Source organism: Bolinopsis microptera, chromosome 7 (genome assembly GCF_026151205.1).
Source record: "Bolinopsis microptera isolate Bmic1 chromosome 7, MBARI_Bmic_1.0, whole genome shotgun sequence".
Taxonomy (NCBI): Eukaryota; Metazoa; Ctenophora; class Tentaculata; order Lobata; family Bolinopsidae; genus Bolinopsis; species Bolinopsis microptera.
In genome coordinates this window covers 4,248,751-4,272,555 of record NC_087078.1, presented here as the reverse complement: position 1 = coordinate 4,272,555, position 23,805 = coordinate 4,248,751, and the positions used below count along the sequence as shown (strand labels likewise).

Below are 23,805 nucleotides of genomic sequence, written 5' to 3'. Positions count from 1 at the left end.
TCCCACTACAGGTAATCTATTATGATTTGCTCGATTTGAGGGTCCAGGACCCTTTGCAGTTTGAACTATTGACTGCTATGATACTGCGCGGCTGAGATCGTACACGTGTGGTGTCCTGTTTCAACCATGTTATACGTTTTTGTTTTTGTTTGCTGTCGCCTGTAAAGGGTTACACATTACATATAACAATGCCCTGTGTGTAATGTAATCGGTAGTTTGGAGGGATCAGCTTGAGCCGGCTCCCAAGCCCCCCTCCCCCCCCCCCCCCCCCCCCCCCAGTCCATCGATTGGACCCCCAACAAAACTGCCAGCCAGCTCCCACGAGCCGCCTCTGGTCTAACATATAGCCCAAAAGTAAATTGCCTCCTGAATTCTTGGTTGGATAGACATTTATACATATCCATAATAAATTATCATAAATGTGATATTTGATAATTTTGTAAGAAAGTTTACCTCATATTTCAAAAACGAAGGCAAAATTTAAAATTTTGTTACATAACGATTTCAACGACAGCCCAAGGACCACATGTGCCAAGTTTCAGGGCCTGGGTTTGGCAGTCTTTTCCAAAAGTTGAGCTTTACCTTTTTTGAGTTAAAGTTTTACATGTAATTACTGGTGAACCTCAAACTTTGGCGTGCAATATCTCAGCAACGCCAGGTCAGATTTCGATGCAGTTTTTCCTGCTTGTTCATCTCCAGCAGCTCTCACATGTGATGACTGGAAAAATAATTTCCCCCTCTAGCCATGGGTTGCATGCTTGTGTTAGTTTTCGATTCAATTCCATGTGATATAAATTTGTGTAGCTTGTTGTCCGCATTGGTTGATAAATTGTAAATTGTTAATCGATTGCAGTATATTAGAAGGTGGACTGTATTGCAGTTTAACCTATTACAGTTTAACCAATCCTAAAAACCTATACTCCAGGTTTATTGAGACAAATTCTTCCAAGTTAGAGCCTATTTCTGTATGAATTTTAACAGATTATAAATTTAATCTTGCTGAGGAGATTCAAGTTACTTAGGTGTAATTTTACAAAATAAACATTTAAAATTAAAAAGCTTGCTACACGGTTTTTTTCACCTGCTTTTTTGTCACCTGTGTATTCTTGCGAAAGGTTAAGTTTAGACTACTGATTGCAATGATTGGCAGGCAGCCAGGCACACTAGCACAGTAGGAAGGAAAGGTACAGATTAACCTTTTTTGGTCAGAGACACTCATAGAATTATCTGTAACTTTGAACTGCTGCCAACTGTTGATTAATTACTACAGCTGAGTATAATATATGCTGCTCTCACCATTTATATGCTTCAGATTGTTAGTTTGGGTTACTTCCAAGTGGTGCGTAAATGAAGTCACATAACTTGTAAATGCACTGATCCAGTGCATGTATGCAGATCTCCAACTTTTGTAACTTTTTCACAATCTGTTTGCAATATATCATCTTTATATTATCATCTTATCTCATTCTTAACCTGCTTTATTCAGTAGCTAGCTCAAAATGTCTCTAACCAACGACATTGACGAATCCCTTAAAGAAAAGGTTTGTATATTTTACCACACTGATTACTAATGTTACTATAGTTATATGTAACTCTTCCTCACAATCGTTTCAAATAATTTTACTTCCATTTTAAATAAATGCCTTGTCTGTTGATCTTTAGATCTATAGGTAACAGTAACTCAACGTCCTAAAATACAGAAGAACAGTGTTAGTTCAGAAGAACGCTCAGTAAAGACAGCAAGTGTCTTTGGAGGTGACGATGCTGTTGACATCGATGCTAATGTGCAGTATGCGGGTTAGTGGGAATTAGTAACAGTATGTAATTATGCAACACATGATTATTGAGTGCAACTTTATTGTGGGCTATCGAGATGATCTAAGAATAAATTACAAAACTCTAATTCTAAAACTCCAATTCTAAAACTCTAATTTCTGAAACACTAATTTCTGAAACTCTAATTCTAAAACTCTTATTCTAAAACTCTAATTCTAAAACTCTAATTTCTGAAACACTAATTTCTGAAACTCTAATTTTCTAAAAAAACAGATGGTTTTTGGATTGCTGGCTCCATATTGATCTACCCAAAACCTTGAAAATATTCTGCATATAGTCATATATTTATCAACAGGTATGCTCAAGAAGCCTCCATTTGGCACCAAGTCGTATGGAATGCTCACAAGATGGACTGAACGGTTTGTAATTTTCTGATGTTTTTCAAAATACAATATTCATGACATTACCGTTCAAATAATAGCTGCAAATTTACTTTAAGTAATGTAACATCAGCACAATTAACTGTGAAGAATAGTTCTGAGCTCTGAACACTGACTAATGTGCGTCTTAACGTACAGGTGGACTGAACACAAAACTTTAATGATCAATGCAATAAATAACATAGGTTCTGTGTCGTAAAAGAGAGTTTCCTCCTGTACTACGACAAGTCGGAAAAGAAACATTACGAGTCCAAGAAAATGTTCAACATCCATCCCAAGGTATTTTGACACTTAATATTCCATCAACACTGATAAATTCTTCATTTTAAAGCTTGCTACTTGCTTTGGTTTACAGTGTAGTTTTAGAATAATTTAAACCGGGTTAAGTTGTCCAAATCCTGACTACATAGCATGTAAGCGTAAGGTTGCATCTCAGTTCTCAATAAAAAGCCCAAATTAGATAAGTTGGCTTTGTAAAGATTACAAGATTATGCTATTGTTATTTAATTTCTTGTTTAATATTGCTTGTTCAGGGCGTAATACCATTGGCTAATTGCCACATAGAAAAGTGGGATGATACTGGAAAACCTGGCTTCAAAATAACACACGCTAGTTTCAAAACAGTAAGTTTAACTTTGGTTAAATGTTTCCTCTTGATCGCTAATGTATCTTCTCTTGTTATACTCAGGAACCCGTTTCTTTTAAGCTGCAATTCGTTTTATTTGCAGTAATTTCACTTTGGAGTTACTTTTTGTCATTATAAACGTAAGTTTAGTAAATTGACATTTTTTTTATAGATGTTGGTTCAATCGCTTCTTCAATTTTTAATAAAAAACACCTTATTTGGACAAAAACTGATCACTCAATTATACCGCCCACAAATCCTAATTACTTTGAACTTAATTTATTGCCTTATATGCATAAAAACTAATTTTTACTGCAATATGGCTTTAAGATATTGTTAAAACTGTTAAACTGTTCGTTTGAGAAGAAGAATCCCGCAATACGCATTATTTTCTGTAAAAAATGCAGCAACTTCTATGCAATATAATACCAACAATACCCTATTGAAGTTTCATATCATTAAGATGGTTGAAATACCCGACCTTGCTCGTTGACAAGCGTGTGTAGGATACATACTTGCACCGAATTCCAGCAAATATTTCCAAGAAGCCTCGCCGTAACAATATTAATGAAGGTATTTTAAACAAATATCCTCCGCACGACGGATCAGACTGACACAGCACTTTAACAGTACGAAGCTAAAGGTTCAGATAGTATTACAGAGGCAGCTTCAGGTTCAAAGCGCGGCAAGGACCGCAAGGTGTCGCTTGCTAATATGTCTATCAGAAAAGAAGCTTCTCAGGAACAGATCAAAATATCCGCTCAGAACCTGTCTGAAGTAGGCTTTATTAAATTATTTAAGTTAATATAAGTTTACGCAATTTCTTAAAGTTGGCATAAGAGCTCAATGAATCGAGTTGGATATCTGCAATCGCTTTCGCAAATTTCCCAAACATGATTTAAGGTTGTACTCATAATACAGCTTAATTCCCTGAAAAAAACTGAGCTGAGGCCTACTGAAGAGGTCAGAAAAGAAGTCCTGTACCCATTAGCTTTACAATTGAACTTGTTTACACTCAGTCCTCAGATCATCTATTTTTACGATAACAGGCCCACGTGCTTAACTACGTGTAAAACTATTTTGACCCATAACGTAATGCTCTCTTAAACTCTATATTATGCGAGTTTGATGCAGTAACACTGTAACTTATGTAACATCAATACAATTAATTATGAAGACTAATTCTGAGTTCTGAACCCTGACTTAAGTGCGTCAAATCCTAACGAACAGAGTAAAGTATTCAGACTCCCTGACTAGGAACCAGCCCAGACCACAGTTAATATACACATCTGACAGTTTTATTACGGTATCATTACGGTATCGTCACGGTATCATCACGGTATCATTACGGTATCGTTACGGTATCATTACGGTATCATTACGGTATCAGCAGTTATCATGTTTAGTTACTAGCTTCTAACCGACTAGTTGCTAGCTTGTAACCGACTAATATCATTATATTATGACGAGGGTAATTACACTGTTAGTCTTTAACAGGGTGTATCTCAGTAACTTACTGAGATACACCCAATACTCTTGAACAGAGTGTAAGGGTGTTGGATATTGAGACACATTAGGTTTTAAGTTTAATAGTCAAATATTCGCCTGCGGATACAACTTTTACTTACATAGCTAAACTTTGAATGTTTAGTTAATAAGTGAACTGCTTCTAAGAGGTGATTTAATTTACTGGTCAGATAAAATCAAATTATACTAAAAGCAATCATACATGACTAGAAAATTAAATTTGACTAGAAAAGGAAATTTAAAGTTAGATTAATAACGAAACACATTCCTTAAACCACTTGATGATTTAGGTAACCCAGACTGACGGACCTGTGGTAAGAAGTGTGCACAAGGAACACAAGTTCTTGTTGTTTTACATCTAATATAACTTTATAATGTGCAACTATCATCATGGTAGGCCTGCACACAGCTGCATTCAGAGCTGTTGATTTTCTCAAGTGTTTCCTAATCGAGTGTTAATTTGTCTTTGATTTGAGTTGGTTCCGCGCTGAGTTGTAATTATTATTTATCGGAACACTCCCCTCTAGCTCTGTGTTTTGGAACAGTCTAGCTCTTTTTAGTTTTATACTTACTTCTTTAATTATGTAAGTTTAGAGTCAATTCTTATATTGTATTACATACTATACTTTCAAAATGGTCAGATTACCAGTCGAGTCAATTTAAACAGTGAAAGCCATGATAAAAACATGTGTGGTGTATTGGTTACACAACAGATTTGACAGTTAAACTGTTTGATACTGTGTGGGGAAACTACTCCTCAGTTTCACCGGGATTTAAAGAGACTAATCTCCCCCATTTCTTTTTCTCCCCTCCTTCCTTTCCTCTTTTCAAGTGAAACTAGCCCCTCAATAACCCAGGATCTTGAAGATGGACCAACCCGGATGTTTCGCAATAGCTCCATGTCCATTGCTGGAGCGCTGCGGCGTGCCAGCATGGTCCGGCGCAAACCCGCCGCTGATGGTGACTCCGCCTCCGTGAGTGAACAACCCGGAAAAGACGTACGTCAGTCTCGTTTAATGTCTCTTATTGAGCGCGAATGTCTGAATGTATGCTCTATCTCTGTCTTAGTGTGTGAATAAAGTGTGCATGAAAACCAGTCTTACTCAATGAGAGTGTGATTGTGAGAGACTGATCTTACTTTGTGTGATTAAAATGTGAAAAATGTGTGAATCTCTGATGATTAGTTCTGATATTCTTGTTCTGTGTCTTCGTTATCCCTGTTGGGTGATTTATCAGGGGTATCTTACCCTCTCATTTATTAAAGATTCATTAGATTTACTTATATACAAGAGAATTATGAGTGAACCTTAGTGTGACACAAGTCAGCTAGCTTAGTAAGCTTAGTACCTTTATAAGCTAGCTTAGTAGCTTAGTGAGCTTAGTACCTTTATAAGCTAGCTTAGTAGCTTAGTGAGCTTAGTACCTTTATAAGCTAGCTTAGTAGCTTAGTGAGCTTAGTACCTTTATAAGCTAGCTTAGTAGCTTAGTGAGCTTAGTACCTTTATAAGCTAGCTTAGTAGCTTAGTAAGCTTAGTACCTTTATAAGCTAGCTTAGTGAGCTTAGTACCTTTATAAGCTAGCTTAGTGAGCTTAGTACCTTTATAAGCTAGCTTAGTAGCTTATTGAGCTTAGTACCTTTATAAGCTAGTTTAGTAGCTTAGTAAGCTTAGTACCTTTATAAGCTAGCTTAGTGAGCTTAGTACCTTTATAAGCTAGCTTAGTAGCTTAGTGAGCTTAGTACCTTTATAAGCTAGCTTAGTAGCTTAGTAAGGTTTATTTAGTGAGGGTGTGATAAGTCAGCTGAGAGAAACTGTGTATTTCGCTGCAGAAAGCTGGCCCTACTGTATATGTCTTTTTTAATTTTACAATTTTGCTTCTCCCCCTGATCATGTCTGCAATGTCACTAGGTACTGTCCTCACCAGTACCTCATGGTACCTTTGCCAGGGTACTTTGGTAGAGCACGTAAAGGTACCTCCAGTGTATAGCTGAATGTAGCTGTATTACTGGAGAGAGTGTTAATTAATGCACCCTGGGCTACATTCCCATGTTAAGAAGAACCTTATAGTCTGGTCTGACATTATATGACGTCACCATTCTATGACGTCATCACTCTATGACGTCATCATGACGTGGCAATTAGAGACCACAGTCTGCAGAGCCCAGCTGTCACACGAGGACTTAGTAGTTGTAACAAAACGTAAGTAATAACCAAGTCAATGGTGATCACGTGCTGGGTCGCTGCTAATTGTTACATATTTCACATATAATATTCTCATATCTGCACGTCTACAAGGCGTGACGAGGTTAATTTTTAGTTCATATTATCTTGATATTTATAATATTCTGTAAATTAACTTATTCAGTAAATTAACTTGTTCAGTAAATTAAATTATTCTGTAAATTAACTTATTCTGTATCCCCATTCCCCAGCGACTTATCAGTGGCAGCATCTTTAGCACATCAATGATCATTTCTCTAGACTTTATAAAGGCATTGATTGTAAGCACTTAAGTAGATAATATATATGATATATAATATTCACCAGACATTATGTAATATAACTGGTAAGATATTGTACTAAAACTCCGGACCGGTTAAACGGCAATAGTATTATATCCTCAGCAAGCTTTACTTATGGTAAAACATACTTTAATAGTTTAGTAATATTCCTGGGACAATAGAACTAATACTAATTGGATGCAATATATCTAGTGTTAGCTAATCATTTAATGGCGGTCCCTTATTTCTAATTCAGGATGATAAACTGCTGAGTGACCTACAAAAGGAACACTCACACAGAAAACAGTACACTTTACCTTTTATTTATAGTGTTATAGTGTAACAATCCGGAGCCTAAAACTTTGGGGAGAAATGCCCAGATAAATTCTCTAGAGTCTGTTTGAATCGTCAGATTTAGTCTCAATCACGTGTTAAATTAGAGAAAGTAGCGTCCTCTTATGTGAGTGTGACCGTTATAGTTAGAACAGTTCTCTCAACAGGATACTGGATACCGGGTACACTAACAGTACGCATTGTATGTGTCCTAGGTACGGAACATTGCCTGTAACACGGGTCCGCAAAATATTGTGCTAAATTCCGGGGCTCAGCTACCTGCTACATATTTACATGAGTTTTAACTTAAACTGGTCTGGAGTTAAAGCACTGTCAGGAGCTGCTGATCAGCACTGAATGTAGAGTTACCAGCACACACCACCGTCTAGTACAACACTAGATATATATCTCTATCTTGTTAACAGGAATTAATGTGGAGAGTCAAGATCTCTCTCCGCAGACATGTGCTCCTTCATAAAACATGCCAATGTAAGAAGCTGGTTCAATAATCTGGCTCTCAGATTACAGAATAATTGTTAAAACGCTGTTCGGAAGCTGTCAACAGAGCGGCAGCTCTAATACCGGGCACTGTGTCGTGTTAGTTACCTAGGACCATTTCACTGGGGATAAAATAGTTGGCAGCGAGTGTGAAGTTGTTGGGAACGTCCCTTGTAGTAATAGTCACCTGTTAAACAGCCATCGCGGGGGATAAGAAGTTAAAATATATTCTTCACTTGGTTTTAAAATATGTGGAGTTGTTACACGGTGTACATTGAAGGAGAAACCGTTGGAATGACATTGTTCAGATACCAGAGTGAAGAGATACAAGAGAGATGTAACCTGGCACACTATTTCTAACACCACTCGGATAAGGAACACCGCGCTATTTGGCGGAGGCATCCTAAATATTACAATAATTTGTCGAGTTTCTAAATAAATATCTGGGACAGTTTCTAAAAAGTAACTGGTAGTATTTGGAAGCAAGATCTCCATGTAACATGTCTCGGTAACCATGGTAACACGTCTCGGTAGTGTTGACTACCTGTCAAAGTACTCCGCTAGGTTAGTAAGCTTAGGCGTGGCTCATATTATATCGATAACTCTGCTCTGCTAACGATAACTTTTTAGGAATATTCGTTTGAAAAGTGTGCATGAGATCATTATATTAGCTCGCCAACATGCTCAGCTACACAACTTATAGGGAGTCAGAAGCCATTCAACAAATTCTATTCCTCGCAAAAGCCCTTAAAAGGAAATATAATATGATATTTGAAAACCGCCCTCTGAAACATGTGCTCGTTCATAAAACCTGTCGGACAGGTGGAAAAAGCATTTTGATTGGAAGCACTAAAATAACAAATTATCCTACTTGTACTGAGATTCACATTTCTTCCTACACCTGTTCACACAATTGTGTGATTTCGTGTTATGTGCTGATTTTACAACTTCTATTTAATCAGTTAGCAGTATAAATTGACTGCACAATTTACCGTTTATATAAACGACATGAAGGAAGTGGTTACTAACCACAAGAAAAAGTATTTCTTGAGATAATCACCAAGGTAACCACGTTGGTAACCAGCTATTAACCATGGTAATTAATTAATTAATTACCATGGTAATTAATAGTTTACTTAGTAAGAATAAACCTCTTAATTCAGGGTAACTTGGTGATGGCAGCGAGGAGTGCAGACGAGCGAGACAACTGGATAAAGATCCTTCAGGAATGTAGTAAAATGTGAGCAATGTTACATTTTACTAGTTATTTTAGGTTTTGTACGTGGCTTTGCGTATGAAGGAGTCTGAAGATGGCATCTGGCAGCATTTGATGGTATCTGGCCGCGGTATACGAATTACATTTTTGATGTTGGCAGGCTTCCAAAAATGCATTTTCCATGTACTCCTTGCAACCCGCATGTTAAAGCCTTACAAAACATTGAGTTACTTCGTGTCTAATTCTGCAATACTTTCTGCCTTGTTTTTAAACTATGCAATATCGATCAATCACTGTGCGTTCTTTAGACCACGTGACCCGAGCGCGCCAATCACAACACGTTTAAAATAATCAAACTTACAAAGCTCAGCATAGTATAGACTTCAGGCTGCCAGACTCTGCAACTTGGTTCAACTCCAGCTGCACATAAAATATAATAACCAGCTACTAACCGATATCTCTTTGCACGTGTTATGAAGCGCAGCTACTAACAGATATCTCTTTGCACGTGTAATGACGCGCAGCTACTAACAGATATCTCTTTGCACGTGCAATAACGCACAGCTACTAACAGATATCTCTTTGCACGTGTAATAACGCGCAGCTACTAACAGATATCCCACAGCACGTGGAATAACGCGCAGCTAGGAGCAGCACAGATAAAGCAGTTAGAAGAGAACACGAACAGAATTAACAAAGAGAAAACAGAGTATATCGAGAAGTTAAATAATGAGGCTGAGGCTCTGAAACACGAGACAGGAAAGAAGGTTTGTTTGACACTGTCTCTTTTAACATATAAAAGTCATAAATTTGGAATAAAAAACACATATAATATACTACTAAAACTTTTGCCTTACCTAATCAAAGGTGTATAGTGTTTACAGTTAAAATATTGGTGTTACTCTTTTCAAATAATCCCTTATTTTCCCTAAGAAAGTTCTAGAAGATCGGTTGATCAGTATAATACAGACTATCTATTATACAATCTATAACTTTTAAGTTATTATATTATTACATAACTTTATTCAAATCAATATTAGAACATAAATGAACATCTTAATAAAGATCTGAGCATGAAAATGATAAATACTGAAACTGATACATAAACTTAAAATTATTATATTATATTATTACATAAAGTTTATTTTAGGATAAATAATGAGTAGTTACAAGTGTCATCTAAAGAGTTTATTCCTTTAAAATCGTATAAAGATTTCCCAGAAAATGAGCTAATAAATATTAATGCGAGCAGCACTTGTGAGGGAACGTTCCAGAACTAATTATGATTTTAAAGGCATATTAATATTATTTGTGTCGGTAACCTTGTACACGTAAGATGCGTTGTCCCTGAGATTAGGTAATATTAGCGTATTCGTAATATTTCACTACATTGGTTAACGTTATCTTCGTTGTAAACACCGGGTAAAGTTTCATAAAGTTAAATTAATAAACACAATTACAAAAATTACAATACTTATTTCTAAATTTCATTCCTTTTATCATCTACAGAATTCGAAAGGTTTCGAATAATTTCTGACGCGAATTCCGACTTTTGCTTTACCTGACATCCTATTATCTTACTATTTATTCTTATTTCTTATATCCTTATCTTGTTATCTGATTACAGGAAGAGTTGGAGAAGTTGTCTAAGAAGTTAGAGGAGGAGAGGGCGGCAATGGAGAACGTTGCAAATCAGTTTAAAGAAGAGAAGGAGATGACCGCACAGTGAGTAGAATTAGAAACATGGTTGGGGTGGCATGTGTAATACACATTATGTATCTAGTTGTCTGGGATAATTAGTTAAGTAATTTGACATTTTCCTCAAAAGATTCATTAAATGGATTTAAATCTTAGCTAAGACCCTTGTATTAGCATCAAAGTCTGGTAAATAATTTACGTAAATTCAACGCCAATTTTATAAAATAATAAATTTCGTCTGTCTGAACTCTGGTTGATGTTGTGGCGCCTCATAGTAACGCTTACTAAAATGATATCCACTACCCATATCTTATACATGTTATAATATATAGTCGCAATAACCAAATCTCAAATATGCCGATTACTTGATACACGTCAGAGAAGGAAGATCAATCGTCAGAGAAGGAAGATCAATCATTGCACAATCCTACAAGCTTCATGCTCGATATCTCACCTCATCCCGGGCCTAAATACCAATTATTTAATCCTCGTAAGATATTACAAATATCATTATTTGACCTAGCGATATTTGATCCGTTAGTTCAAAGTTAGGACTTAGTAGGGGGTCAATTTGTTTTTGCATACAGTTAATGTGCTTCAATGCGTAATTAAATACATGTTTTATAAAGGAGCAAACCTGATATTATTATAGATTGCTTTATGCGAGCTGTCAGAGTGTCATGATATTCAGCAGAATGTTGGCCTTAAGTTGACTTATTAAGATTAAATGTTGGGTATCAAGACGATATTATAGAACGTTCAATAACAATGATATTATTATTGTGTGACGTCATAATATAGACCGGGTTCTATCAAATAGTAATTAGTAATTACAAATAGTAAATAGTAATTACACAATGTAAACAATGTTGTAATTAAGCTGGATATTCAGCTACTTATTATTATTTCATGATTAGCAGCTAATTGATTAATAAAACAATGTAATGACTTAATTAATGTACCTGCTTCTACATATTCTGCTGCAGAGTTAATTATTCAATTCAGGGCGGCTATAATGCCAAGTACGTAAATCTACATGTTTAGCTGAATGGGAATTTGTTATGAATGCGCTACAAGTCACGTGACAGATTCCATAATCTTCACTTTTCCCGACCAATTAAATCATGACATACCGTAATTTTCTGGAATTTCGATACAAATATTCCTAATAAAGTTTGAACAAGGCACAATACTTAACTGCGCGTCAAAATCTTTTTATACTGATGACTCACATTAATATTGTTAGTATTCCTCCAATATTATTTTGAAGAATTTGAGCACTTCCCCCTCTTCGTTACTACAAATATTACTAGTATTTAATGGTGTTGAAAAGTTGATGGAGCTGAAACTTTAAAATTCCCAAGTACCTTGCGGAAACAAATCCTATTGCATTATTAGTAAAGCTTCTGGAAAAGTCGGCCATGTGTAAGGTGCAATTTGTCGTGAAACAAAATCCCTGTAATCTCTGTTACACCGAGTATTAATCTAATATTGATCGTTCCTGTGAGGCATGGGATGTGAATACTGGACATGTGATCTGAATACCTGCTGAGCAGGGAGGTCGAAACTCCTGTTAAATAGGGCTAAATAATTTCATCAATATCATTCATTTCCAACTGCGATAAGAGATACTAATTACCGAATCTAGTAAACCGCATTTGATTAGACACCATGGCGATTCTGGATTTTCAGTTTTACTTGCAGGGTTAATCAAATTAGTAGTCACTTAAGATTCTGGTAAATCAAGTAGGTGACCATAACAAGTCAGTCGAACCCAAAACTCGAAACAACGAACCAATACTTCATAATTACGACTTTTGCACCGGTGTAAAGTTGACACAATAATAGCTTTAAAGTAAATGTTTAATACAGTAAGAGGTGTGTTTACCAGAGTGTTTACCAGATCTTATAACGCACACACTCTGTCACCATGGTAACCCTCTATAATTAACATATTTCAATGTAAACAATAACTAACAGTATTGTGTTGCTACAATTAATAAACACCTGCCAACTAAAATACTTGTGAGAGTATAACTGGATAAATCCCTAAATCCAAAAAGTTGTAAATTTCCTCATAGTTCAATGTCCCCCCCCCCCCCCCCCCCCCCCCCCCCCCCTAAACATTTTTTTCCAACCTAAACATCTTATATCCTTAAAACTTTTTAAGAAGGTCGAAGGTCTTCTAAAAATATCCTCTTTTGCACCAGACTTACTCGGAAATCCAAAATTCCCTGTAGATTATTTGCCAAACTGCCGTCTTACTGGATATGGGTGTACACCAACTGCTAAATAAGAAGTTCAGATTCAAATTCAATGGTAATATCTTGCTGGTCAGAAATGGTACTATGTCTTATTTATGTTAACGTTTATCACATTTAAGGTATTCTGGAAAGTTACATCCTTTAATCGTGTGACACCTTGTAGTTTCAAATTTCTCTGATCTGCCTTCAAATCTGGGATATTAGAGTATTTTGTAAGTAATATTAGATTCCGATAGTAACCAACGTGGTATTCCTCACTTTGGTACCAAATAGAGATTCTCCATTAGTTAATCAATACATCTATATAATATAATCTTACATTCTGCGAAACAATTGAAACCCTGTAACATAAAGCCAGAAGATGAATCAGTAGAAAACAGTGTTCTGATATCCCAGAATGGTTTCAATTCCACAGAAATACTAACAAATACTCATTGGTTCGTGTCTTTTCACCCGGAGAGAACAAGCCAGTGAGGTATTTTATCACATAATACAAAGATTGAACATCCCCCGCTGCATTCCAACAAACTATTTGCTGGAATGACAGCGGAGTACTTTTAAAATGTCGCAACACGACGTCCTAACAGTCAACAAGGTATTCAGTGAAAAGTACTAGTCGTGTAGAAATACCTATTGTAGGAAGTCTTGTGTATGTAGAATGTGTGTAAATCGGTTGAGTAGTTGGAGTTCCCTGTTTATACATACAAGTGCATGTCTTTTGACCTCAACATACCTTTCTGAGCCACGAACTTGTCCCGGTACAGTTCTGATATTACGTTATCCTGACTGAGATTAACTTGCAAATGGGATCTGACTAGACACAGAAAGCTTTCCCAGTTGCTAATTTGGATATAATAGCCGTGTAATCCACCCCGCAACCCATACAACTACATATTAGGGGTTTAATACATTCCATGTGCCGACCTGCCTGGAATTTTATCTCAATTTTTCAACACTTAAAATATCTTCGTGAAGGTTATCTCCATTATCTTTAAATACTTAGAATATTTAAATAATAACAATGATCCCCTTCAGAGAGTTATTGGATGCAATGGAAGCCATGAAGAAGCTGGATGAAGAAAGAACGAACCTGGATACTGCTAGTAAAGAACTGGAGCAGAACTTGAAGGTTAGTTGATCTCAGGACACTGTCACGTGACATCATAACACTGTCACGTGTCCCATTATTATACTGCTAGTAAAGAGCGCGAGCAGAACTTGAAGGTGAGTTCACTTCAGCAATCCTGAGTCAGGATGTGTACTATAAAACCCGTAATAAGGTGCTTGTTGGGGATTACAGAAAACGTACGGAATTCGTGGATTGAGAGTCCAAAGGAAATTGAAAATGTTGTATGGTAGGAATTGCGTAGCAGCAAAGTTCGTGGAAATTGAACGAAAATTGTTCCGCTATCTGTTAGAGTTATTCTCTTAGGCATCGAATACATCTATAATCTATATTTATATTTATATATATAAATTAATTATCAGTCTGATTTATAACAAGGGTCTTACGTAATTTCGCTCTTTTCTGAATATTATTGGTGCGTACAAACGTATAATTTGCCTAAGAATAAGTTAATATTCCCTACAAAACATCATACAAGACCGCTTAATATTATCTCAGCTTATTATTCAAACATTTTGGAAGCCAAACTGTGCCTGCGTTCTTGTGAGGAATCCCATATTCCAAGGCTTTTAGGATATTTTAAGTTTTTAACATTACTAATATAACTCTGTCAGATTGGCATTTTCTAAGTGGGTTAATATATTGTATTATAATATGTTAGGGCTGTTAAAATTTGATTGTAGGTAAAGTTTTACATTGTTTATTATTATAAATAGTAGGTATCGTACGAGAACCAAGCTAGGGTTAAGGTAATAACCAATATCTGGACACGATACCAACTATACCAACTATACCAACTATACCTGTATAGTGAATCTATGTGTATCTATAGTGTATCTATAGTGTATCTCTGCTAACGTATACACTATAGTCTATAGTGTATAGTGTATACCCAAGCACCTAGCCATGGTTACCTGGTATATGAATTAAGATACAACTTATGATGTAGACACAGAGATCTACTTCATCATTAATACAACTAGTATTTTATCAAGATGCAGAGGGTGTGTTTATATATGGAGAGGAGTATAAAGATCAGGATACTGAATGTGTAATTTTTATAAACAACTTTCTTTCATTAATTAGCGACAAAATCAGCTCAGTTCTGTTACAGAAACATAATATCTCGGACTGTAACTCCGATTAATGATCACTCAGTGCTCCCATGAAATCATAGTCGGAAATTTCCCGCCAAAACACAGCTGAAAGTTGTCCACTACCTCTACCTGTACTCTACCCTGAGTTGTCCACTATGAGGTCAGTACCTCTACCTGTACTCTACCCTGAGTTGTCCACTATGAGGTCAGTAGTACCTCTACCTGTACTCTACCCTGAGTTGTCCACTATGAGGTCAGTACCTCTACCTGTACTCTACCCTGAGTTGTCCACTGTGAGGTCAGTACCTCTACCTGTACTCTACCCTGAGTTGTCCACTATGAGGTCAGTAGTACCTCTACCTGTACTCTACCCTGAGTTGTCCACTATGAGGTCAGTAGTACCTCTACCTGTACTCTACCCTGAGTTGTCCACTATGAGTTCAGTAGTACCTCTACCTGTACTCTACCCTGAGTTGTCCACTATGAGGTCAGTACCTCTACCTGTACTCTACCCTGAGTTGTCCACTGTGAGGTCAGTACCTCTACCTGTACTCTACCCTGAGTTGTCCACTATGAGGTCAGTACCTCTACCTGTACTCTACCCTGAGTTGTCCACTATGAGGTCAGTACCTCTACCTGTACTCTACCCTGAGTTGTCCACTATGAGGTCTCAGGTCAGTACCTCTGCCTGTACTCTACCCTGAGTTGTCCACTGTGAGGTCAGTACTTGCACAGTGTTGAAGGAATGTGAGGTCTCTAAACGGCCTGTCTTATCATTACTGACACTTCCTAACTAACCTTAATCCACCCTACATAAACTATTACAGTTTGACAACTACGTAATACGATAGCTAGTCAAGTGTAGAACCCCCGGCGCGGCAGAAGCGGCATTTTAAGCGGGAAATGTACGGTATTAACAGTAATATGCACGTCTATGGTAATATTCAAAAGCGTTATTATCACGAATTAGACAATAACTATTTTAATTTTATGGGGACCATACTCCGCAATACAATAGTTGGTAGCTAGTGGGACATCTACATTAGAATGACATACCATCTAGCCTGCTAGAATATATTGTACCTCGGCCCGCTAGTAATAACTAATAAACGTCCCAGTGTGCATTAGTTTTATATAGCGACTATTGGCAAGCCTACACTCAATAATTCGAATCTTATCGCTGATCGATATTGGCGGGCAAGTGAGTGACATTTAGTCGCCACATGTAATACTCCGCATGCAATACAAGCTTGTCGTACTGCATGACACGTCCTCACCGAGGAATCTCTCTCTCTGTAACATTTGCACGGTTTCCGTTCAACCTGATGTGAACAGGCAGAACTTGACAAGTGTTTCTTGAGGGTTTAAGGCATTTCTCTTGGGTTTAGTGAGGTTTTAGGGCGCTTTTAGGGTATCAGAAATATGTGCATATGTATGAAATATGTGCTACCAGTGCTGGAATGTGCATTAGCATGTGGTTTAACAAGTATTGCAACGTGTTTTAACTTTAACAGGAGTATTACTTGACGAGTATTGTTCTCCTAAATAAAGTTTACAATTTACTGTGTTTCAGAGAGTCGGCGAAGAGAAGGCCAAGCAGGAAGATTTAGTCAAAAAAGAGCAGGCAGAAAAAGGTAAGAGAACTATTAAATCTTAGATATTTTCAGATCTTAAAGTAAAATTAGTGTTATCGTGTAGAAGTTATCTTTAGTGAGTTTGTATCGTTAATGCTGGCTTTAGTTACATATCTTCGTCTGTAACTTCTAGATATTTTGTGATGAGCAATATTTTGTGATGACGTAGAGTATGAAAATATGGATAAGTCAGTAAAGCAGTAATGATGGTATTACTGACTTCAAGATATTATCTTGCTGTTCATTCAGTATGTAATTATGTAATTAGCATGAAGCTAGTGCAGGGCTTATTGTTTAAAGACGACAGTGGAGGTATTGCCACAGACACATCACACAACACTAACTTCTTTGGTATGCGATCTGCCTGCACTGCTAGCGTAATGGCCATATCTCCTTTTCAATTTCTTCGCACATTATACCGCATTACAAAAGTGTGCCATATTGTTCACTTTCAGAGTGCCAGGTTACAGTAATCTTTTTGTTTGTCTCGGAAGATGGTTATTGATAGGTTGAAGACGCATCATTGCTCGGCAACTAACACTATGGCAAATGCGCTGTTAGATACAACTGTCTTAAAAGATTCAACCAATACTACTGGTCATGTCAAATCATAACACTGAATATGGTGCATAACATGCATATTCACAATAGAACGTATCAATTTTAGTTGGGCCACCTTAGATTAATGACAGGGAATGCTGACCATGCTATAATGAGAACCCTTTATAATAACAGAGTAACAGGTAGATTACTACAGGACGCAGGTAGATTACTGCAGGTAGATTACTGCAGGTAGATTACTGCAGGTAGATTACTGCAGGTAGATTACTGCAGGTAGATTACGCAGGTAGATTACTGCAGGACACAGGTTACAGCTTCGTTAGATTATGTAACTTTTGTTAAAGGCTGTCAGATACCCTTAGATACAGTCCTTTATGTTAATACTTAATTTTATCCGCTAATATAGTCTTAATATCTTAGTACATCAGCGCTCTTTGATATTATCCACAAGTTAAGTACTTATTCTCTCTAGAGTCTTCTGTACAGTGTTCTAGTTCAGGAAAACAACAATTTCAGGAAAACAACAATTTTATTTAGTATCAGTTACAGCAAACAAAAAATATATTTTATATAATATAATATAACTAGGACGAACTTTAGTTTAGAAATCTTGGGGGACTTGGAGTAGCAAGAGATTGACTAGAAGGTATATACCTTTTACCAAAAACGTCGAAAAGAATCCTGGGTGATACAGGATCGGAGAGTACAGACCATAAAGTTTACGCACCCACCTTTGCCTCCAGAATTCTTGGTTGGTTGAAAATGTATGCTAACTTGGTCGTTTATACTCCAAGTCCCTTTGTTAAAAGAAGTAATATTATGTACGTCTGGAGTTAACTTCATTCAATAATAACAATATCAATATAGTCAATATCAATATCAGACTAAACTATCAAATAAATTATCAAATATTATTTGTTAATTCGATCTGAATAAAAATTTAGTTAAGTTAAGATATTAAATAATTAAAAACATTACAACAAGTGGTTAAAAACGCCCAAAATTGATCTGAGAGCTTTTCAGTCTATAATACAATCATGATAGTAATATTAAGTGTGTTAAGTGTTGTTCTACAAGCTTCTTACAGGGTTACAGGCTTCTTACAGGGTTAGCTTACAGGGTTAGCTTCTTACAGGGTTACAGGGTGCATCATTTATTCTTTCTACTTCCTTTTAGCTACTACTCAACTTTCGTTTTCTCCAATTACAACCAGCATTTGCTAGAATTTACAAAACTTTGCACCGTATACTTTACAGTTTACAATGTATAAACTTGTACCTTTATTCTAAGCAGCTTCTACGGTCCTAAAGTTCACCTTTCTGAGGAACTGTTCGATTCTAAAGTAAGACTTTTAGAAAATGATATTCTACTGCTAGTACTTATACTACAACTAGTACTACTAGTACCTTTAGGTTTAGCAACCCACCAAGCTAATCTAGTAAAGGGGTACTTTACAATGTGAATATCAGATAATATGTGTAATAATGAGAGTTTATAAATACTGTTTATCAGTACCTACCCCTACACGCCAGACTATTTGACTTGCTGTACCACGTAAACTTGCTTTACCACGTGACCTTGCTATATCACGTGAACCTCACAAATCTTACATCATTTAGGGACCTCCTGCATACTCTCATGAAAATAACACTGCAAATTGGTCTCTCACAAAAGAAGGGTCTCCAAAATACACTGGCAGTACTAGAACCGACGCGGAGCAAGTTAGATTATAAAGTTTCTTTTTGGCCCCATGCCAAAGTAATTAATATCCACCACACAGAATATAGATAAGATTATCATGAGTATCAACTTCGCAAAACAACAAACAAGGAAGTCGAGCTCCTTTCAAATGTCTCTCCATTAGCTCTAGCTGTAGTGGGGGGGGTGTCACGTCCGTCTATGTCCGCTTGTCTCATAGTATCCAATAAGGACAGGACATAGGCGGACATAGACGGACATAGGCGGACATAGGCGGACATAGGCGGACATTAATGGACACCTAAATTGCTAAATAAAATGTTCAATTTTTGCTGTTATAGGGGATCATGTTTTTTGTCCGTTCGGTACCCTATATTTTCAAAACGGACAAAAAATAGAGCGGACAAAAACGGACAAAAATGGACAAAAACGGACAAAAATGGAAATAACATTTAGATGCTTCCTCCTCCTACTCTTCCTCCTCCTCCCCCTGGGTCTTCCTGATCTTCCTCAGTCCTCTTCCTCGTCCCCTCCTCAGTCCTCCTCCTACTCCTCCTCCTCGTCCTCAGTCCTCCTCATCAGTCCTCAACAGTCCTCCTCCTCCCCAGTCCTCCTCCTCCTGAGTCCTCCTCCTGAGTCCTCCTCCTGGGTCCTTCTCCTCCTCTTCATCCTCCTCCTATTCCTCCTCAGTCCTCAGTCCTCCTCCTCATCCTCCTCCTCAGTCCTCCATCCTCCTCCTCAGTCCTCCCCCAGTCCCCCTCCTCCTCCTCCTATTCAGTCCTCCTCCTCCTCCTTCTCAGTCCTCCTCCTCCTCCTCCTCCTCCTCTTCCCTCTCAGTCATCCTCCTCAGCCATCCTCCTCAGTCCTCCTCAGTCCTCCTCCTCAGTCCTCCTCCTCCTGGGTCCTCCTCCTCCTCTTCATCCTCCTCGGTCCTCAGTCCTCCTCCTCCTGGGTCCTCCTCCTCATCCTTCTCATCAGTCCTCCTCCTCCCCAGTCCTCTCCCAGTCCCCCTCCTTCTCCTCCTCCTATTCAGTCCTCCTCCTCCTCCTCCTCCTCCTCAGTTCTCCTCAGTCCTCCTTCTCATTTCTCCTAAGTCCTCCTCCTGAGTCCTCCTCCTGAGTCCTCCTCCTCTTCCTTCTGAGTCCTCCTCCTGAGTCCTCCTCCTCCTCCCTCTCAGTCATCCTCCTCAGTCATCCTCCTCAGCCATCCTCCCCAGCCATCCTCCTCAGCCATCCTCCTCAGTACTCCTCTGTCCTCCTCCTTCTCAGTCATCGTCAGTCCTCCTCAGTCCTCCTCAGTCCTCCTCCTCCTGGGACCTCCTCCTCGGTCCTCCTGGGTCTTCCTGATCCTCCCCAGTCCTCTCCCAGTCCCCCTCCTTCTCCTCCTCCTATTCAGTCCTCCTCCTCCTCCTCCTCCTCAGTTCTCCTGGCCTCAGTCCTCCTTCTCATTTCTCCTAAGTCCTCTTCCTGAGTCCTCCTCCTGAATCCTCCTCCTCTTCCTTCTGAGTCCTCCTCCTGAGTCCTCCTCCTCCTCCCTCTCAGTCATCCTCCTCAGTCATCCTCCTCAGCCATCCTCCCCAGCCATCCTCCTCAGCCATCCTCCTCAGTACTCCTCTGTCCTCCTCCTTCTCAGTCATCGTCAGTCCTCCTCCTCAGTCCTCCTCAGTCCTCCTCCTCCTGGGACCTCCTCCTCCTCCTCCTCCTGGGTCCTCCTGGGTCTTCCTGATCCTCCCCAGTCCTCTTCCTCCTCCCCTCCTCAGTCCTCCTCCTACTCTTCCTCCTCGTCCTCAGTCCTCCTCATCAGTCCTCAACAGTTCTCCTCCTCCCCATTCCTCCTCCTCCTCCTGGGGCCTTTTCCTGGGTCCTCCTCCTGGGTCCTCCTCCTCCCGGGTCCTCCTTCTCCTCCTCAGTCCTTCTCCTCCTCCTCCTCAGTCCTCTTCCTCCTCCTCCCTCTCAGTCATCCTCCTCAGCCATCCTCCTCAGCCATCCTCCTCAGCCATCCTCCTCAGTCCTCCTCCTTCTCAGTCCTCCTCAGTCCTCCTCCTCAGTCCTCCTCCTCCTCAGTCATCCTCCTCAGTTCTCCTCCTCCTCCTCCTCCTAGGTCCTCCTTCTGGGTCCTCCTCCTCCTCCTCCTCCTGGGTCTTCCTGATCCTTCTACTCCCTCTCAGTCATCCTCCTCAGTCATCCTCCTCAGTCATCTTCCTCAGCCATCCTCCTCAGCCATCCTTCTCAGCCATCCTCCTCAGTACTCTTCAGTACTCTTCAGTCCTCAAAATGTTTGTCCGCTAATGTCCACCAATGTCCGCTAATGTCCACCAATGTCCATCCAAGTCCGCCAATGTCCGTCCGGGTCCGCCAATGTCCGTCCGAGTCCGCCAATGTCCGTCCGAGTCCGCCAATGTCCGTCCGTGTCCGCCAATGTCCCAAAAAACACGTCCGTTGTCTCATAGAATCCAAAAAGGACAGGACATAGGCGGACATAGACGGACATGACACCCCCCCCTGTAGTCTAGCTGTAGTCCAGGGACTACCGGGACTTATCTGATATATAAGGTTCTACTATAAGGTTCTAATATAAGGTTCTACTATAAGGTTCTACCTATCTTACTAACTTGTATTACAAGATAAGAAGATGATGAGCACGCGGTAGATCACGTGTCAGAGACTATTTAATCTTCAGTTCTATAACACATGGCTCCACTACCATAAATGGTAATATCTCAGTTAATTTAACTTTAAACGAGGCCCTATTCCTGAACCATAATTTACCACACCCACTCTACAGCTCACCCCACCCACTCTGTTGATATTAAACTGTTGTTTTTAATATGCAATAATTACGCTAAATCATTTACAAGATATAATACCTACAGAGCAAAATGGGTATTTAAAATATACAGCAAATAACAGACAAATGTAATAAATACAGGCTTTAAGGAGCTCAATCTACCATACGGTCTTTTAGCGGTTTTTAGTTTGAACGGTTAAACGGTAAAATTGAAGGGTACAATTTTACTGAGCTAAACTGTGATAGGAAACTAAAAAATATACCTCCGCAAGCGTTACAGGAAACTACAAAATATACCTTGTGTTTTTATTACAGAGAATAGTGAGTGGGGATTTGCACGTGTAGTACCTTGTGTTGTACAGAGGATAGTGAGTGGGGTTTGCATGTGTAGTACCTTGTGTTGTACAGAGGATAGTGAGTGGGGATTTGCACGTGTAGTACCTTGTGTTTTACAGAGGATAGTGAGTGGGGATTTGCACGTGTAGTTGATATAATGTTACTATAACAGTGGTTTGTAAAAATAGTTGTTAATAATGAGTAATATTCAGTAATTGTTAGTATCACAACGCAATCTGATAGTATCATTATCAACTGATTGCACAATCAGTAATGTCTGCTGCAGGTTGTGTGTATTTGTGTGTAGAAAACGCCAGGAAACATGTGATGCCGACAATCTAGTGGCAACAATTTATTCGTGGTCCGATAGATCATTAGTATAGATAGTATAAACTAATTACAACACTACAAATCTATTACATTTATTGAGTATTTTGTAACGCAATGGAAACATTTTAAGCGGGTGATATCCTGTCCAAACCCAGGATAGATAACATGAAGACTTTGATGTAACTTTGTATGAAAAGCATTAATATATCATTATTCAGTTAATGTAAAAATACTCGGTAAATACTCGGTAAATACTCGGTAAATACTCGGTAAATACTCGGTAAATACAAAAGTTGTATTACCGTTTAAAATTTGTTTATGACACTCAGAATAACAAACTGTTCTATTTCAAACTCAGAAATATTTAAGTAAAAAAGTTCAGTAAAAATATAAAGACACTCACTTATAGCTGCACTGATAAGCCCCCCCCCCCCCCCCCCCACTGATAATCACATGACAGGTAAATAATCAGTAGAGTAATCATGTGTATTATTAGTGCTAATTAGAGTGAAGCCATGTGAAGATCAGTAGAGTATCTGTGCAGTATTCCCTGGAGAGTAATGCTGGTTAACATCTCCCTTTTCACACTGTGGTTCTAACACCAGAGCTGGGGCAGCAGCCGTAGTGATACTTTATCAGTCATACTATTCGCACCACCAGGGCTAAGGCAGCAGCTGTAGTGACACTTCATCAGTCGTACTATTCTCACCACCTCTACACTGAGATGCACTCTGCACCTCTACACTCCCAACTAACTTGTAATTATTTCGTTCATTCCTCAGGCCCACATCCAGAAACACGCCATCTTGCCAGGCAGCCTGGGAGGAAATAAGAGGAAAGGAGGAAATAGAGGAAATTTTTGAGAAAAAGAGGAAATTTTTGAGAAGTTACTCCTAAATTTCAAAATATTTTGTTGGAATAAAGACAAATTAATTGAGGAAATTATCGATTGTATAAAAATCAAAGAGGAACATCCTGTCAGTTTTGGAACACAGTGAAATATTCTGATTGGAGAATGCAGATTGCTGTTGTGGAGTTACCAAATTTACGTGAGTACTTGATTCTTTTCAATCCCAGTTTATTGCTGTCCTACAAATTTCTTTAATGCCAAATGTCGTCTTAAACACCCTATTTCGCAAAAAATTTCCGGGGGCTGCGCCCCCCTAGCCTCCGCCCCTGGACCGCGCTGGGGGCTGCGCCCCCAGACCCCTGCTGCAGCTGGATTGGACGAGTAGGCTCGCTTCGCTCGCCAACAGCCCCCCCAAAGAAAAAACCTGACTACGTCCCTGCTCGTGAATTGGTCCAGTGTTAAAATGTAAAAAATGAGCGGGCCACAGAAAGAAAGGCAAACTTGCGAGC

General features: G+C 38.8%; 1 protein-coding gene across 13 annotated transcripts in view; it reads left to right on the top strand.

Moving 5' to 3' along the window:
• Positions 1–1,480: 1,480 nt before the first annotated feature.
• Positions 1,481–23,805, top strand: part of LOC134818826 (fibrous sheath CABYR-binding protein-like) — a 45,952-nt gene continuing 23,627 nt past the window's right edge. For 2 of the 13 annotated variants that reach the window (XM_063828496.1, XM_063828495.1), the window contains exons 1-11: positions 1,481–1,541; positions 1,701–1,797; positions 2,132–2,195; positions 2,402–2,495; positions 2,750–2,839; positions 5,226–5,366; positions 8,863–8,939; positions 9,541–9,682; positions 10,543–10,640; positions 13,913–14,006; positions 16,674–16,734. In XM_063828496.1, the coding sequence (XP_063684566.1) occupies positions 1,500–1,541; positions 1,701–1,797; positions 2,132–2,195; positions 2,402–2,495; positions 2,750–2,839; positions 5,226–5,366; positions 8,863–8,939; positions 9,541–9,682; positions 10,543–10,640; positions 13,913–14,006; positions 16,674–16,734 (1,000 nt within the window). In that variant the 5' untranslated portion in view covers positions 1,481–1,499. Of the gene's footprint in view, positions 1,542–1,670; positions 1,798–2,131; positions 2,196–2,401; positions 2,496–2,749; positions 2,840–4,658; positions 4,683–5,225; positions 5,367–8,862; positions 8,940–9,540; positions 9,683–10,542; positions 10,641–13,912; positions 14,007–16,673; positions 16,735–23,805 lie in introns of all 13 variants that reach the window. The other 11 variants (XM_063828503.1, XM_063828501.1, XM_063828493.1 and 8 more) reach the window with 6 other exon arrangements.